We start from the raw sequence: 18,442 nt of genomic DNA, 5'->3' as shown, positions 1-18,442 counted from the left end.
GCTACTTTTAGACCATTATTTCGGACCATAATCATAGGATATTATCTTCTACATGCTAACATGGGTATTAAAGCATGAGAGAGAGATTTTGATGGAGATAATTTGTTCTTTACAACAGGGTCAAAAGTCAAATCAATAAATACCCTCTCTGTCTTTCTCTCTTTTGAAAATGATTGGCAGGGGCTGCCAATTCTCTCTATTTTTTTTTAAATCTCTCTCTCTGCTCAAGTTTTTGTTTGAAAATTTTAACAACTTATTACTTTTTATAGGCTTTTTGCATCTCCAAGCTCTGACACACCAGGCATGTCTGACAGTTCTATACCCGTATGCGATCCAACCTGGATTTGATTAGTCGTTCCGCCTCCTTAGGTTCAAAGTCTCGATTCCGCCTGTGCATTTTATAAGAAGGGATAATATTTAGTGACGATGACATCATAATTCACTTTCAATTATAATTCACTACAATATACATTTTGTTGGAAATTTGGTGCTCATATATGAATTTCGTTTTATGAATGATCTAAATTTTCTATGTTAACACTGTGTAATTATACTCAATTTTTTTTTTATCAAAATGAAGTCAGATAAATTAGCCAGTCAAATAGAAAATTAGCTTTTAATGTTGTACATCTTCATTTCGTATTAAATCCCTATACTTCTAAACCTCTCTGCATTTTTAATTGGACGAAAATACTCTTAAACTCCAAGTTCAATTGACTAGAGAATCTAGAGATGGTTTCTGGTGATGTTGCCAAGTTCAATTGGCTGATTTATTTATTTTTTTTGTGTAAAAAAGGAGCATATATAATGTATATATTTGTTTGTGCACTTGTAGCTCATTTTGTGAGTGTTTGTTCTATAAAACCATAAAAGCAGTTCATCTTGTTTAGTTAGCAATCTATTTCCTAAATATAGTTGGTAGGCCAATTTTTATCACGTTAACTCAAACACAGTCGTGGACTATAAGAACAGTAAAAATAGCTAGTCAAACACAGTCATGAACTTATAAGTACAGTACAAAAGCAAGGCAAATCACAGTGCAATATAGCATTTAACAGTAAATATAAAAATAACTGAAGTATAAAGAAATTCATCAAAACAACAATCACATTTGCAAAAAAACATAAAAGTCATTTATACTCTTCTGGACTAAGTAACATTTCCCAAATGTTGTTTTGGACCTCGTTTTTGATACAACCCCTCTAAAGTTTAAATTTAAATATTTACTCATCAAAATATCAACTTCTTTTATATATCTTGATAAACTATTCAATCTCAATTAAAATTAAAATTGACATCAAAATTTCATTAAAATTTTAATGGACGGAAAATGTCCTTCAAACCTCTTCCTCAATTTTCCTGCAAAGGTTATTATGAATATCTTTTTTCATACTTGTGATTCGTATAAAAATAATATCAAAATGGCATTATGTACCAGAACATGGATCCAATGCGTGTGAGCTTATGTACCAGTTGGTTGCTTCGTATGTGTAATGGACAATGAAAAAAGAAAAAAAAACATTAAATTGCTTAGAGAACAAATCTGGACTTATACTGACTCATTATTGGGAAATTTCTTGTGTAGACAGACAGAAAACCCCTCAAAATATCACTTATGTATATCCCTGCACTATTGTTGAATCCCTTTGTTTAATCTCATGTCATTAGTACTTCACCTTAGTACGTAACTCAATTAACTAAAATAACTCCTTTGTTATCAATCAAAACATAGTAGAGAAGATAAAAATAGATTCAAAAGTTATGGTACACACATCATATGTATCTACATAGCAACTTAAAGTCACTCCATATGTATATACAAATTCTGGTACACACTTCATTCAGAAGTTCTTCTGGTACACAAGCTTGTTTCATTTCAATTCTGGTACACTGGTGTAAGATCCTTTCCTCTTGCATGAGCAGCATAAAATATCTTCAATTAAGTCGGTACATACACTAGGGGGCTCTCCTGTCCTAATACAATTATCCCAATTCTTTGAATTGTGAATTGCTAACAACAATGCATAAACAATTCTTTATTGGGAAATTAGAAGTAAGTCACTTTTTTCTGGATATGCTATTTATCTTTTTTTTTTAATTTGGATGTGTGTGTGCACTCACTTCCCTCGTGTTTTACATAACACATTATACTAGAACAATATATTATTTCAAGAAAGAAGAGAAGTTTGTATTTTTGCGAGATATATGGTTATAAAAAAAAATACCCTAGAGGGCCCAGCTTCTTCAAGTAAGGCAGTATCCCAAAAAAGGAGGCTTAACTTCTGAGTCATCCGATAATTCATCACTGAAAACTCTCCATTTGATGGTATCTAATAATCATGAAAAGTTATTTTAATTAGTTCTATTTAACAGAAAAGTGTAGCATTGCAGATTTCTTCTTGATTACAGATTGGAGCAACAATATACTAGATTTGTAAATGATATTCAGCATTGGATCTCACTTAAACACCTTGCATTATTTGAGAAACTTGCAAAGAAAAATAACAATTTGGTTTGCATAATAGAATGGTTACATGTGTCTAAAAATACTAACAATCACAGAAATAAAGATTCAAACACAGATTTAACGAGGTTCGGTACCAGTTTAGTACCTACGTCCTCAACTCAAACCCTCTTCTTTTCTCTTTTATTCATAACCGAATGGTTTCTTTTACAATAATATTTTTGAGTTATCTCAACAGGAGACACTCTTGGGAGATTAAATAGAAAAAACGAAATTACAATCTTCCACAAGATTACTTCCTAATTCTACTCATGGAAACAAATTACAGCCAAGATTACTTCCTAATTCTACTAATGGAAACAAATTTCAGCTTATTCCTTTCCAACAAAGCACTACACGGCTTGCCTCAAACAGCCAAGATTTATTTCCAATATTGATTCAAACTTGCCCTTATTGTCTCATGGCATTGCATCTGATCCAGGGCATGATCTTCTGCAACACACGCCAATAACATGAACTAAAATCTACTTTGCAAAAGATGTAAGAAGCAACAGAAGCACAAACCTGCTTTGGCCTCCCTCTGATGAGAGGGTCTTGTGTTGTGTGAGAGAGAGACCGGCGAGAGGATACAACGCGACTGGATTGAACGAAGGAGTGAGAGATATGAAGCAAAGGGAGGGGAAGATACAGAGTAAAGGAGAGGGGGGGCGACCGATGGGAGGGAGAGACACATAGCAAAGGAGAGAGTGGACTGAAGGGAGGGAGAGACGGGAGCAAAAGATTTGGAAGAGAGAGAGTAATGGAGAGATTATTAAATAAACACTACTAGAATAATCGTTTATTGCATGACAACGAAAATGGCTTGTTGCATGGCCTTTGGCATGCAACAAGCCTCGAAATGGCTTTTTGCATGGCCTTAGGCATGCAAGTGTAACCATGCAAATGTCTTCCATACAAATAGTCAGTATTTACAAGGGCAGCCATGCAAAAAGTCTGTTACATGAGACTTGTCATGCAATAACTAGCCATGCAACTACTTCGAGAGTTGACCCAGTTTGGAGTATATATAAGGGAATAGAGTGCGGGTCCCATCATACTATTTGCAAGGAGCGGACGTGGGTCCCACCATAGTATTTGCAAGGCAAGGGAACGCGGGACCCACTAGACTATATGCAAGGATAGATAACGTGGGACCTACTTGATTATTTGCAAGGTTAGTTAACGTGGGCCCCATATGTTTATTTGCATGAGAGATGATTTTGTTATAACATGGGAAGAATATATAGTTATTAGATGGATGACTATTTGCACGGATATGATTGATTTGCACTTTTTGCATGCACATAAATTACCAATATTTACATTGAAAATCCGATGTCTAAAATTAGTTACTTGGAGGCAAGAAAGCATAATCCAATTTTACAATCCTCCTCTGTACCAATCTGGTACCAACACAGTACTGTTTACCAATTCCCAAATTACTATTCAACAAAATTTACATAAAACACATAGAAGAATACATACATAGAAAACAACTAACAAGATAAGAGGAGTAATTAACTTCGATATATAACCAAAAGACTATAGTCATCATACATTTTTCCAACATTATAAAGGCAGTAAAACAACACCTTTCAAACAATTATTAAGATAAGAAGATAAGAATAGTAACTTCTATATATAACCAAAATATACCCACCTTTCAAGCATTAACAAAATAAAACAAACCCCCACTGAGTTTGCAAAATATACCCAAAATATTACCAAAATACTTTACCCTTAATATTGCCAACCACACTAGACCTCCCTGCTTCATGTTGAAGGTTGATTGGCCAACCAATCGAACATTGCGGCATCATGTCCGGCAATTTCTTGTACATTCTAAGAACTCAGCAATGCTTGAAAAGGCCCCTGATTTGGTTGTATAGAACCAGCAACATCCTATGTATATCAAATTGTTATATTAGAACAAGTTATTGTTATAACAATTATTTATGCAGTTGAAGCCTCTAAATAACTTATTATTATTTCTAACTTTGTACAAGCAATTGTTGGAATAAGGGAATGAGTTGACGACACTCTCATTTCGTGATTGAGCTAAACCAACAATCTATTGCTTTACAGGAGAGAAATATAGCACATAGTTACTATAAGGGCCTATTATCTAAAGTCATAATCAGTCCAACTTTAGCCATAATCAGTCAAAGATAAAAAAAGGGCTGTTTTTTTACAAAAAATAATTTTACAGGATTCTGAACACAGTTTTGCCCTGATTTGAAAATTCAAGTACTTACAATCAAAATGTTGTCATCCCAAGATTCCCAATCAAAGACAACACAAAGGCCAGTCATGAAGTTCTCTCTGCATGAAAAGAATTTCCATTTTATGTAAGAAATTACAAAGTAAAATATTAAAACTCTCTGCATTGGAAATCCCAAGATTCCTAATTTTGTGCATTACTATACCTAATTCTAGTATTGGGGAAAATTTATTGATCCCTGAGGAAGGGATCCAAAGGGGTCAAAGGTAAACTATAGTCATGTTTCCAATGCAAATATCAAGAAAATCAAATTCAGGTACCAACTAACTCAAAGTCATGGATTAGCATTTCTTTGCCCACACCGAGTATGTACCAAGAACCAATTATAACAATTTATAATAATTCTGCTCCAATACGAACTTCTCAGTTCAATTTGAATGGAAAGGGCACACACAAAAAAAATTTGCTTACGCCAAGACGAAATGCAGTGCCTTAGGTGCGGCAATTGTCAGCTAGGACTTTGGTCACTCTTAGCGCTTCCTCCATTGTGTTTCCAGATGTGATCACAGCACATACTATAGCGCCAGCTGACGAGCCAGCTAATGGCGTTGTTTCCTAAAAATTGAAAGATGTGATTTTGATTGATAAATTCTGAAATAATGAGAAATCTGTACATTTGACAATTCCATTATTTTTTCTTCTGCCATGTCGGAATTAACTCAATCAAAAAAATCAGTCAAATTTGGGACTACCCATGTCGAAAGGTTACCACTTGCCAGTATACAAGGCTGAGTGGCGGCAGCCGTACCCCGTCCCGCCTGAGCCACCGGCCCGGCCGCCTTCCGCGGTTCCGCCTGAGTGTGCATTGCATGAGCCGACTTGCCGTCGCTGCTCTTCTGATTTACCTTTCGGACTTTAGATCTAGGGTTTCGAAAATTAGTACTTGAAAGGGGCGTGTAGGCTTGGCGAGGGAGAGAGACAGATAGGGAGGGAGGGAGAAATGGGATTGGGGTGAAAAAGAACAAGGCTGCTGGAAGGGAGGGTAATTTACGGAGGGGATAAGGTCTAGGGTTGTTTTGTCTGGGTCCAATTTCTCTATGGTAACTTGAATTATGAGTTTAGATCTGGACTGTCTGATCAGAATCTGGTCCGAGGTGAATGCACAGATCTCTTTTATATTCGTGCCAGAAAAGATCGAATGATCCGGATCTAATCTCACAATTTGAGTTACTTTATAGGATCCAAATTGCTAAAGGGTCAAAGTGGGAGGGAGATGAAAATTTTGTCTAGGAGGGAAATCAAATTTCTGCATAGTGGGGGGAAACCAAATTTCTGAAGAAATATTATTAACAAAGCAGTTTTAGCTTTGTTCAGAGTACTGAACACATTGAACGCTCTTTTCAATCTATAGGCCGTGCACTGTATCAGGTTTTAACTGCTCTGTCAATATTACAGACCCAAAAGTTGTATGTGTGTTGACACATCTTTTGTACAATTATCTTTGTTTCTCCATTATTTTGGAAGATTTGTTCTAAATGCAAGAATTTAAGTTATCAAATATTGAATTCTTATATACTGTTATTATTCGTGCTATTGTGAATTTTAATTAAAAGCTTCATTGAAAAGGAGATATCAAATAAACAGAAATGAATCTGTCTCTAGGAAATAAACTATTGCATGGCTAATCCAATGCAATTGTTTAGAACTTCAGTCCAGACTATTTACATGCGAATGATAGTGGACTATTTACATGGATCTTCAATAAAATATAATATAAATATGGGGTTAAGCAATTGCATGGCCATGGGGTTAAGTAGTTGCATGGACCTTTAATAAAATATAATATCTACTAAGTGGTTAAGTAGTTGCATGAGAAGGAAGTTCAGTTGTTGCATGGACATTCAATTAAATATAATATCTACTAAGTTTTTAAGTAGTTGCATGGCAATGGAGTTGAGTTTTTGCATGGACCTCGAATTAATTATAATATTTGATATTCAAAACTTATTTGCATGGTTGAACATCACACAGATGCATGGTTGCACTTCACACAATTGCATGCGATACTTGTTACATGAGAATTTGCATGCAACAAGTTTAAAAAGTCAACAAACGCCATTTCTTTTGCATGAGCCATCTCAACCATGCAAAAAACGGGTGCTGGGCATGCAAAAAACGATTATTCTAGTAATGGAAGTTGTTTCAATTTTACCCTTTTAAAATGAACGTCTGTGATTAATTCGGATAAAATTTTTGTAAAAATTTTCGATCCATGACAGACTCACTCATATATATATATATATATACCCATCTTAATAAATAGTAAAAAAAAATTCAAAAAAATGTAAAATTTGGTCTCCAAGCACATTTTATTATAGAGATCACATTTAACAGTTTGGATCGACGATTTGGACTTTCAAAATGTAGAAAATGCTTGTTGTAACTCAAAAAATGTTGTAACTTGATCCCTCATATATATATATATAGAGTTAGGCTGGGGTGCTATGGATAGCATAGTGACCTCTATGCTACGGCTCAATATTCGAGTTTTCAAAATCCAAACGGTCGATCCGAACCGTTCATCTTATTCTCCATATTAATATCTACTTGGAGACCAAATTTTATAATTTTCTGAATTTTTTTACTATTTATTCAGCCACTTTGAAAATCGCTAATCCAACGGTTTTACTGTTTTGTGCAGCCACCGTTGGATCAACAATTTTGTAAAATACTTAATAAATAGTAAAAAAATTCATAAAAATGTAAAATTTGGTCTCCAAGCAGATATTAATATGGAGAATAAGATGAACGGTTCGGATCGACCGTTTGGATTTTGAAAACTCGAATATTGAGCCGTAGCATAGAGGCCACTATGCTATCCATAGCACCCCAGCCTAACTCTATATATATATGGAATATGCTAGCATGCTATGCATAGCATAGAGCCCTTCCATTCAATGCCTTGGATTTTGACTTTTCGAAACTTAACGGTCGATCCGAACCGTTCATCTTGTTCTCCATATTAATATGTGTTTGGGGACCAAATTTTACATTTTTTGGAATTTTTTACTATTTCTTTAGATTTATTGAAAATCGCTGTTTTCAGCAAATCTGGACCATAAAAAAACAACGATTTTCAATAAATCTAAAGAAATAGTAAAAAAATTCCAAAAAATGTAAAATTTGGTCCCCAAACACATATTAATATGGAGAACAAGATGAACGGTTCGGATCGACCGTTAGGATTTTGAAAAGTCAAAATCCAAGGTGTTGCATGGAGGGGCTCTATGCTATGCATAGCATGCTAGCATATTCCTATATATATATATATATATAGAGAGAGAGAGAGAGAGAGAGAGAGAGAGAGAGAGAGAGATGGGCTATGGTGCATTGCAATGCATGGAGGAGTTTGTGCATTGGACCATAAATCTAAAATTCAAAATCCAAATGGCCGATCCAAACTGTTCATCTTGTTCTCCATATTAATATGTGCTTGGAGACCAAATTTTACATTTTTCTGAATTTTTTTACTATTTATTAAGTATTTTACAAAATTGTTGATCCAAGGGTGGCTGCTGATTTTACTGTTTTGTTAAGCCACCGTTGGATCAACAATTTTGTAAAATACTTAATAAATAGTAAAAAAATCAGAAAAATGTAAAATTTGGTCTCCAAGCACATATTAATATGGAGAACAAGATGAACGGTTTGGATCGGCCATTTGGATTTTGAATTTTAGATTTATGGTCCAATATACAAACTCCTCCATGCATTGCAATGCACCATAGCCCATCTCTATATATATATGAGGAGGGTTCAAATGCCTCCATTTTTTGTGCCTCCATCGTGCCTCCATTTTTAAAAACTTTAATAACTCAAAATTTAAATCTTAAAATTCAACATAAAACCATTAGATATGAACTATATCATTTTATCTATGCACGTGTAAAAAATTATGGCATTTCAACTTTGTTTTGGTTCTTATCTTGAGCTTGTAAAAATGTATACTAATGTGGATAATTTCTAGATGTTGATTTTTCAACTTATTGATTCATATAAAAGCAAAATCAAAATGTGGTATTTTTTTATGGGTACATAGAGAAAATAACATAGATCATATCTAATGGTTTTATTTTGTCGTTTAAGTTTTAAACTTTGAGTTATTTAAGTTTTTAAAAATGGAGGCATGATAGAGGCACAAAAAATGGAGGCATTTGAACCCTCCTTTATATATATATATATAGGAATATGCTAGCATGTTATGCATAGCATAGAACCCCTCCATGCAATGGCTCGGATTTTGAGTTTTCAAAATCCTAACTGTCGATCCGAACCGTTCATCTTGTTCTCCATATTAATAAGTGTTTGGAGACCAAATTTTACATTTTTTGGAATTTTTTTACTATTTCTTTAGATTTATTGAAAATCGCTGTTTTTTTATGGTCCAGATTTGCTGAAAATAGCGATTTTCAATAAATCTAAAGAAATAGTAAAAAAATTCCAAAAAATGTAAAATTTGGTCTCCAAACACATATTAATATGGAGAACAAGATGAATGATTCGGATCGACCATTAGGATTTTGAAAACTCGAAATCCAAGCCGTTGCATGGAGGAGTTCTATGCTATGCATAGCATGCTAGCATATTCCATATATATATATAGAGAGAGAGAGAGAGAGAGAGAGAGAGAGTGGCTAATATCAAAACGTTTGCACCAACCCTCCCGTACAACCGAGTCAGTTTCCGATTTTTAAAGTCCAAATGATAAATCTAAACCGTTAGATGTGTTCTCCATATTAAAATGTGCTTGGAGACCAAATTTTACATTTTTTGGAATTTTTTTTACTATTTATTAAGCCACTTTGAAAATCGCTGATCCAACGGTGGCTGTTTGGAACAGTAAAATCAGAAGCCACCGTTGGATCAGCGATTTTCAAAGTGACTTAATAAATAGTAAAAAAATTTCAAAAAATGTAAAATTTGGTCTCCAAGCACATTTTAATATGGAGAACACATCTAACGGTTTAGATTTATCATTTGGACTTTAAAAATTGGAAACTGACTCGGTTGTACGGGAGGGTTGGTGCAAACGTTTTGATATTAGCCACACACTCTCTCTCTCTCTCTCTCTCTCTCTATATATATATATATATATAGTAAATGTTAGAGATCAAGCTATCTAACTTTTAAAATCCACAAGTTATTCTCTATTCTAGATTTTAAACATGCAAAACATTATCTTTTCCACTAGATCAAAGAAAAATAAGCAAATTGACCCAAAAAAAAAAAGGAAGGAAGGGAAATGGCGTAATGATAACTCGATAAGCAAAGAAATTAAAATCTAACTAAGTATACGTTTGACAAGTGAAGATGTGGTGAGATGTTTAAGTGTCAAATTAATAGATAAGCTTTAAGACATTTTAAGGGGATTAACAATTAAAATACTTTCATAAAGTCAATGAAGTTAAAACATAGAAATTTTAAACTTTTGAAATTTTATGCTTAATATTTCACTTACTAATATTGTAATTGAGGACAATTCAACCTTTTTATCCAATAATATTTCATCCAAATTTGAAATGCTCCTTTCCTTTCCTCCAATTAATTGAAGAAAGTAGAAAAAAAAAAATAGTAATAGCTTAATTGTTGTAAAATAGTTGTGATCTTGGCCCAAAGTTCTCTAACTCTTCAGGCTATTGATACTCAACTGGTCCAGCTTATGCTTATCGAGATTCGAGAGGGATGAAATTGCTCCTAACCTTCGGATCCGCGCTAAGATCCGTGCAGATCTAAGTGTTGGATCAGCGAAAAAACATCCAAGATCGCTCTCTCCAGGTTGCCTCCAGTTCACCCCTGTCTCTCTCTCTCGCCTTATTCCAACAACCCTATCCTATGCGATAGAAAAGAAAAGAAAAGAAAAGAAAAGAAAAGAACAGTGTTCTCCCCCTTCGCTGCTCTCTCCCTCTCCCTCTCCCTCTCGCACACATCATCTCTCACTCTCATCCTCACCCTCTCTGTCGATCTTGATCTCGATCTCGATCTCGCGCCATCTAACAAAACCTAGATTTCGAAGAGGAATGCTGGAGGCGCACTGTCAAATTGTTCGAAGCTGAAGCGATCCCTCTCCGTATTAACGACAAACCAGGAAGGCTTCTCTCTCCGAACCCCTTCACCCCTTCACCCCTTCACCCCTACGATTTAGGTATATATATGTACAAGCAATTTCTTCTCCTCATTTTTTAATTATTTTTGCTGAATTATTTCCTGCCAAACTGAGATACTTTGGAGGGATAAAAAACTATAAAATGAAGCATATTCAACCATTTATTCACTAAAAATTCTCTCCAACTTATCACATTGTGATGGACAAGGTGGTAACCACTAACCAAGAAGAAATTTTGATTGTAACAAACCAGCTTGCATGTGATAAACATATACATCAGTTGCTTGATTGTACAACGACGAGCATGTACATGCAATATTGGTAACAACTAGAATCTCAAAATTGATTAAAAAAAAAAAAAACAATTTGGTTTGATACGAAAACCTGACCTTAGTGTACTGGTAAATTAATGCACAAAAAGACAAGCTGATGCTTACAACTCATGAGTAAATTATTTGTGTTCTGCAAATTAGTTTTTAGTTGTAATTATCTCAATTTGACCAAAAAAGATTGAAGCTTAATTGCAAATTGAGTTTAGTACAGTTCATTTTAATAATGTTGAAGAGAGTTTGTATTGTTACTGTTAGGTACCGCTGAAATTTCAACATGGCTCAACTCCTAGTATTTCTTTAATTTTTTTTAATGCTTTATTTTCATCTCTTGTTATTTTTGGGCAGATAAACTAGATGCATGATTAAGAGCTAGAAGTCTAAATTGAGCAAGATGTCAAAGGATATTTTTTTTTGAAATGTAGATATATGGTTCGGATTTTTGTATCATAGACCAGTACAGTATTTGTTGCATGTGGTCGGGGCTAGTCTTGTGCCATATATTTTGGTTTTCTATTGGTTTCATTAGGGGATAGAGATCAGTGTGAGGTTTGTTGTTGTTTATAAGATAGCCATGGTTGTTAATTGACGTTGCTTAAAAAAAATTAGATTGTTACCATTATATAAATGAATGATTGTTGTTTTGTTTACATTACTTGCTCCAGGATTAGAAAATGACAATTTTTGTGTATCATATTCCTCTTTTGACGAATAAGATGGATCAGATTGCATTCTAGTTGTTTAAATGGTTAAAAGTCCACACTTTGAGAAGTCCAAAATCACCAAAAGAATATATATGAGCAGATCGTTTAGAAAGTATTTGATTCTTTGACTATAATTAGCACAAAGCATGGCTACTTGGTCAAATTTTGGAATAATTCAAAACATTTCTCTCTCTGACCGGTGACAATATTGCAATATGCCAGCATATACTGATTAACAAGTAACAACCAACAAACTTGTAACTACAATATTGCCACTGGCCTTCTCCTTTTCTCTGGTGCCTCTAGAAGAGAAAACCCTTGCTGCTCATCCCTCTCTCTTGTGCTCGACTCGTGGCTGAGGCTCATCGTACCTGGTGCACAGCCTCAATCTCAACAAGGCAAAGCAATAGTCTCTCTCTCTATATATATATGTGTGTGTGTGTGTCTTTAATCTGATCTGCTTTTGTTTTGGTAGATTTGAGGAGTTAAAAAAGACATCAGAGCTATGGAGCGCTCAGATGATTCCGTGAGGGTTGCTGTAAATATTCGACTGCTGATCCCATCAGAGCTTCTCAATGAGTGCACCTATTGTGTGACTGTCACACCTGGCGAACCTCAGGTCAGATTACTGCACATATCTCTACTTTCTACTTTACTATGTGTCTATGTGAGACTGTGTGAAAGCAGTGCAATAGGAATAGTCTTATATGTTTATTGTGTTTTTTTCCAGCCATAGAAACTCAAACAAAATGGGTTTTGTCAATTCTAAGAAAAAGTATGGAAATAAAACTACACGGTTTCTTCTCAATCTTGTTGCAAGGAAACAAAATGATTTTCTCACAGCATATCTTCCTAATTGAGAATTGTACATGTTGTTTGAACAAAACTTCCTTTTGAAATAAACATCACTCTGTACTTTAATTAAAAAAATTCAACATGCCGTGTCAAGTACATAGTAGCACAATTCACTTTTTGAGAAAGTAACATTTTTTCTTGTACAGTAGCTGTGAAGCTTCTTTCATTTTAATTGTGCAGGTCCAAATTAATTCGCACGTGTTTATGTATGACCACGTGTATGTGTGTTCTATTAAACCAACGAAGTAAAAGTTAAAAATGATGATTGTTGCCTTCAAATCTGTTTTGCTTTTATTTGTATGTAGATATCGCAATTAAAAATGGAGAAAAATGGACTAATGGCAAATATCAAGATACACAATGTAAGTATAGTTAGTTATTTACTGAACTATGCTTTTATTTCTTATTTTTTAAACTTGCCACTTGGCAAATATTTGTGTAGTATATAGTATTTTCTATTCCAAATTGCATTCCTTAAACTATTGTGTAATATTTCAAATTGGTCTCTAAATTTTGCACAAGTGGGACAAAATGGAAGTTCATTGTTAGAGGAGAGCAAATCAAAATTTAGTGACAAAATTGTGACATGAGTATATTTTGTGATGTCCCGAGAAATTTAGGCTTGTACAAGGTAAACATTATTGTTACCTGTGGAGGCTTCAAATGCCTCCATTACACCTCCACCTTTTAAGTTCTTAAAAACAAACTTATAAAATTCAAATAACAAAATAATCTTTCTAGATACGACCCGGATTACTTTCTCTGTGTGCATATAAAAGATAATTATATCTCAACTCTGTTTTGATATAATCCAAGAGGTGATTTCTAAAAGCTTTTATGTGTGTCTAAGATAGTTCGCATCTATTTGAGTTTTAGAATTTGAGTTATTAAGATTAGAATTGGAGGCATAATGGACACATTCAAACCCTCTTGCTACCTATTTCATATGCCAAGGTCAACCGTTCGGATTATATCCTCTACAAGACTACTTTCCTGTATGGTTTTAAATTTTACAAGAAAATATACTGTTTTTATTTATAGGATTTGGAGTGTCGGCTGGTCACTTTGACAAAAGAAATGGATATATTAGTGTGTACAAATGAAAAGTTGTCCTTGAAAATTAATGAGGCCGAAGATATGAGAATGAATTTTGATCGCCTGGTAATATACTGTCCTTCAATTACTCAAGTATATTTCATTATGCCTCTGTAGTACAGTTTAACACAATTTGTCCTGCAAAACAAAATTTCGTACTTGGAGATCACATTTTACATTTTTTAGATTTTTTTTACTATTTTTTTATAGTTAGAAAATCATTGCTTTTGGATGGTCCAGAAATTTTGGTTCAAGTGATTTTCTACCTATCTAAAAAAATAGTAAAAAAATTCTAAAAAATGTAAAATTTGGTCTCCATGTACATATATGGAGATCATATTTAGTGACTTGGATCAACTGTTTGAACTTTAAAAATGAAGATGTGGATCCATAGCACAAGTCGATCCGTAATGTGCATATTATTAGCACATCGTCTTCAAACAAATCTTTGTTCTTTCTTTGTATTTAGATATCACAATTAAAAATGGAGAAAGACAACCTCATGGCAAATATTGCTGCTCTGGAAGCCAAGATGCATGATGTAAGTGTCAAGATATTCTACTAGATTATGGAGATTAGGAAAGATCCTTACAGATCCTAGAGATTTGGCAAGATCCTTGCAGATCTATTATTCTTTGGAATATATAGCATATATGTAAATATATTATAGAATAGTCTTTATTGTGTATAATGTGCTTATAAGAGATGGTGTACACTGCATTGCAAAATACAGAAAACTTTTGATAACAACTATTTTTTCTGCCTAAATCTTGTCAGTAAGTATCATTACTGAATTATATTTTCATGTCTTATTTTTTGAACTTGAACTTGGCAAATATTACTACTGTTATTTTATGTGCGTGTCTAAGATTGTTCGCATCTATTTGAGTTTTAGATTTTTGAGTTATTAAGATTAGAATTGGAGGCATTACGGATGCATTTGAACTCTCTTGTTACCTAGTTCATATGTCAGGGTCAACCATTCAAATTAGAACCTCTACAAGATTACTTTACTGAATGTTATTAAATTTTAAATTTACTGAAAGGGATTTCTTTGATGTGTACAAATGAAAAGTTGTGCTTGAAAATTAACGAGGCGGAAAATCTTAAAAGCAATTCTGGTGACATGTTAATTTACTGTCCTTCAATTACTCGAGTATCTTTTTTTTTTGAATCAGGCAGAGGCTGCCTTGCATTAAAAAAATAAAACAGGATTACATCACAGGGTCCTGAAAAAAACCCCTCAACAATCAAACCAAACAAGTAAAAAAATTAGGAGCCCCCCCAACAGAACTACCCTAATTGAATACTTTTATTAGCAGTATTTCTCCCATAAGGTCGCCTCAATTACTTAAGTACCACATGTCAAAATAAGTTGTTTTAAATCTATGGTGAGTTTCAATTGTAATTCAAAAACCTAATTCACTAGTTCCCATACTTGGTATATATAGAGAGTACATATTACATAGAGAACTTCTCTAATTACTCTTTTATCAAAACACCCTTGATACAATCTTAATTCTCAACAGTTTCCATGACTTGATCTATCTTGTTTAGAAGTAGAACCCAAGAACATTCTTTCGTAAGACCCTAGAACATAGCCCTTTGCATAATCCTGAGCAGTGCGGTAATTGCAATCTTTTTTAGATGTTACATTTTTACTTAGTTTTGTTGTTTATTATATTCTCCATAGGTTTCTGGCTTGTCTAATGATGGCAAAGGATCTGAAACTGTTGGCACAGAATCTGAAAGTGATGGTGCATGATTTGAAACTGACGTTGTTGGTTGTGACGATTTCTATGGTATCTTGTTAACAAGATTATTCTTTTGTAAGACCCTAGAACATAGCCCTTTGCATAATCCTGAGCAATGTGGTAATTGCAATCTTTTTGAGATGTTACATTTTTACTTAGTTTTATTGTTTATTATTTTCTCCATAGGTTTTTGGCTTGTCTAATGATGGCGAAGGATATGAAAGTGTTGGCGCAGAATCTGAAACTGTTGGCAAAGGATCTGAAACTGTTGGTGCAGGATTTGAAACTGACGTTGTTGGTTGTGACGATTTCTATGACTACATAAAGGTATGTCTATGCTTGAATATAATCCTGCATACCCTTTTTAATGTTTTTTCTCATTTTTTATCATATTTTTAATGTGTTTGTCTTGCTTCAGAATTTAGGGTACAACCTTCCCCACCCCGTCTGTACATGTACTGGTACAGCTCAGGAGTGCTATAAGTATGCTGGTGGGTGGCAGTCGAGTTGTTGTACCAGTTCTATGTTGAAACACCCGCTACCCATGAGAAAAACGTCAAGACACATTACAAAAGACCGCATTGCAGGTCGAACTATGAGAAAATATGTCTTCGAGAATTTGTTAAAAAAATTAGATGGGGAGGGGTACGAGTTTGCTGAGGCCATTGATCTCAAAAAGTTTTGGGGTAAGCGTTGCATACAGCAATAATTAAACAACTTCTCTCTTCTCTCAGGTGCTCTCTCTCTCTCTTACACACAACTGTTTAAATTGGATAAAAATACGAAATTACTGTGTAGCCTTACAAAATCGGATAGAAATACTGTGTAGCCTTACAAAATTAAAAACAAAATCCCTTATAATCCATAAAATTAAGTACTAGAAAGTCCCACAAAACTATATGTTTACTGGTGAACTACTGGTATAAATATGGTATAAATATGGTACTGGTTAAGTATTGGTATAATATGTACTGGGAACCGGTATTGGACTATATGTTTTTATATAATAGTTGTGTTTCTCTTCTAGAGGAAAGAAGGATGCAATAAGATCTTTGCAAAGTTTGTCGAAAGATTTCAGTCATGTGTAAACTGCTACTTGTATTTTAGGGAAGTGATATTGAGAAAGATTCTATAGTTTTGAAGGCTGGTGAGTTAATTGACTCTGCAGAGATTGGTCTGCTTGCAACAGTTGGTCTCACTGCAGTGAAGGTACTATAACTTATTGCATAGAAATAACAATTCAGTTTTTTTTAATATACATATAGTTGATTTGAACAAAAAATGTTGTCTATTCAGTTGGTTTTGGGAACCTTCACTGAATCACTGGTACTGACAATGGTACTGACAATCATCACTGCCTAAATTTGTTCATTCATTTGACCGTGAATCTTGTTGTTAGTTCGATTCAAGTTTTACTTGTATTGTATGAAGATTTGTTACTGAATCTTTGATTGTTTATAGAGGCTGGTTGTGAAATTTTTTACCAAAATATATTGGACTTGAGATTAATTGGGTTTTTGGGTAAATTGTGAAACCTAGAAGAAAGCTTGGTGTATTAAGAATTTCATTTCAATTTAATGACTCAAGTAGGCGGTTATGAATCATTCAACTTAAATTGGAAAATGGGAAATGAATTGTTACTTTGCCCAAAGGCGATTGAGATTTGCTGAAGTTGGTGTTGTTGATTAATTGAGATTTGCTCAAGTTGGTTGGATCCAAGGTACCATACTGGTTATAGAAATGCGTACCAGTTAGATGAATTCAGATTGATATGAATTACCATCCAAAGTTAACGAGTTTTGAGAATATAACACAAATGAGAATTACCATCCAAGGTTAACCGGTACCATACTAGGTTAACCATGCCAGTACCATACTGGATGAATTCAGATTGATATGAATTACCAGTACTATATCCGACCAGTATGGATAAATCAACAAACTCGCTTGAGATGAAAACCTATCCAGTATGTTGTACATGTATACAATATTTAAAGTATATTGTACCTGTTTTGTTAGAGACTGATATATAGTATCATACACAGAGACATTTATGTAATTCTTGAAGTTGTGTTTATTGTACCAAATTTTATATATTGCGTTGTTCCATGTGCTCTCAGATAATTTTGTTTTCCTTATTTCAGGACACTATCACTGGTTTTTTATTAGCAGCAGTTGGAAATGTTGATATCAGGAGGAAGACAAATTAGATAATAGTGGATAATAGTAATCTTTTATTTTATTTTTCTTTTACCATCTTGTCAGGTTGTGTGAATTTTTGAATGTTAGTGAATTACTGATTGAAAACATCTATTTGGTGAATTTTTGTTTATTGTACAAAGCACATGAATGTTTAATTTTAGTGTTATAATTTGAATTTGGAATGTGATATAATAAATATCTCATTATTGTTGAATACAATTTTTAACTGGAAACGTATTATAATTTGTAAACAAGCCAGCAATAAAAAAAAATTATAATTTGTTATAAATTTATAATAAATAAATATTGATATCGCATTAGAAGAGCTGAAGAGGGATGTATCCGTTTGGCTTGAGACTGGACACAATTAAGGAATTAATAGTCAGTCCTTCCCGGCTCTCCTCCAATAAGTCCAAGTCGAACTATAAAAGAAAAGAATATTCATTCATTCGTTCAATCAATCAATCACGTGATCGCACATTCATTCGCACATGACATGACCCAACACCGACTTGACACAGCAGCGCGATGCTCGGCGCCACCACCGCCAATTTAGCTAATCCCACTGCACTGACCAATGACCATCCATCAATTTTATTTTATTTTATTTTAGCTC

General features: G+C 33.9%; 1 protein-coding gene across 1 annotated transcript; it reads left to right on the top strand.

Annotated features, from left to right (window-relative positions):
* The first annotated feature begins 10,605 nt into the window (after positions 1–10,605).
* Positions 10,606–18,039, top strand: LOC144567919 (uncharacterized). Its single transcript, XM_078318111.1, has 10 exons — positions 10,606–10,926; positions 11,565–12,318; positions 12,396–12,539; positions 13,081–13,137; positions 13,817–13,936; positions 14,340–14,411; positions 15,811–15,951; positions 16,043–16,310; positions 16,732–16,833; positions 17,769–18,039. Exons 3-9 carry the CDS (start codon positions 12,426–12,428, stop codon positions 16,737–16,739), a joined length of 780 nt encoding a protein of 259 aa, XP_078174237.1. The 5' UTR covers positions 10,606–10,926; positions 11,565–12,318; positions 12,396–12,425; the 3' UTR covers positions 16,740–16,833; positions 17,769–18,039.
* The last annotated feature ends 403 nt before the right edge of the window (positions 18,040–18,442 follow it).

This window comes from Carex rostrata, chromosome 17, assembly GCF_964058835.1.
Source record: "Carex rostrata chromosome 17, lpCarRost1.2, whole genome shotgun sequence".
NCBI lineage: Eukaryota > Viridiplantae > Streptophyta > Magnoliopsida > Poales > Cyperaceae > Carex > Carex rostrata.
The sequence above is the reverse complement of the archived record's forward strand: the minus strand, read 5'-3'. Positions and strand labels throughout refer to the sequence as shown.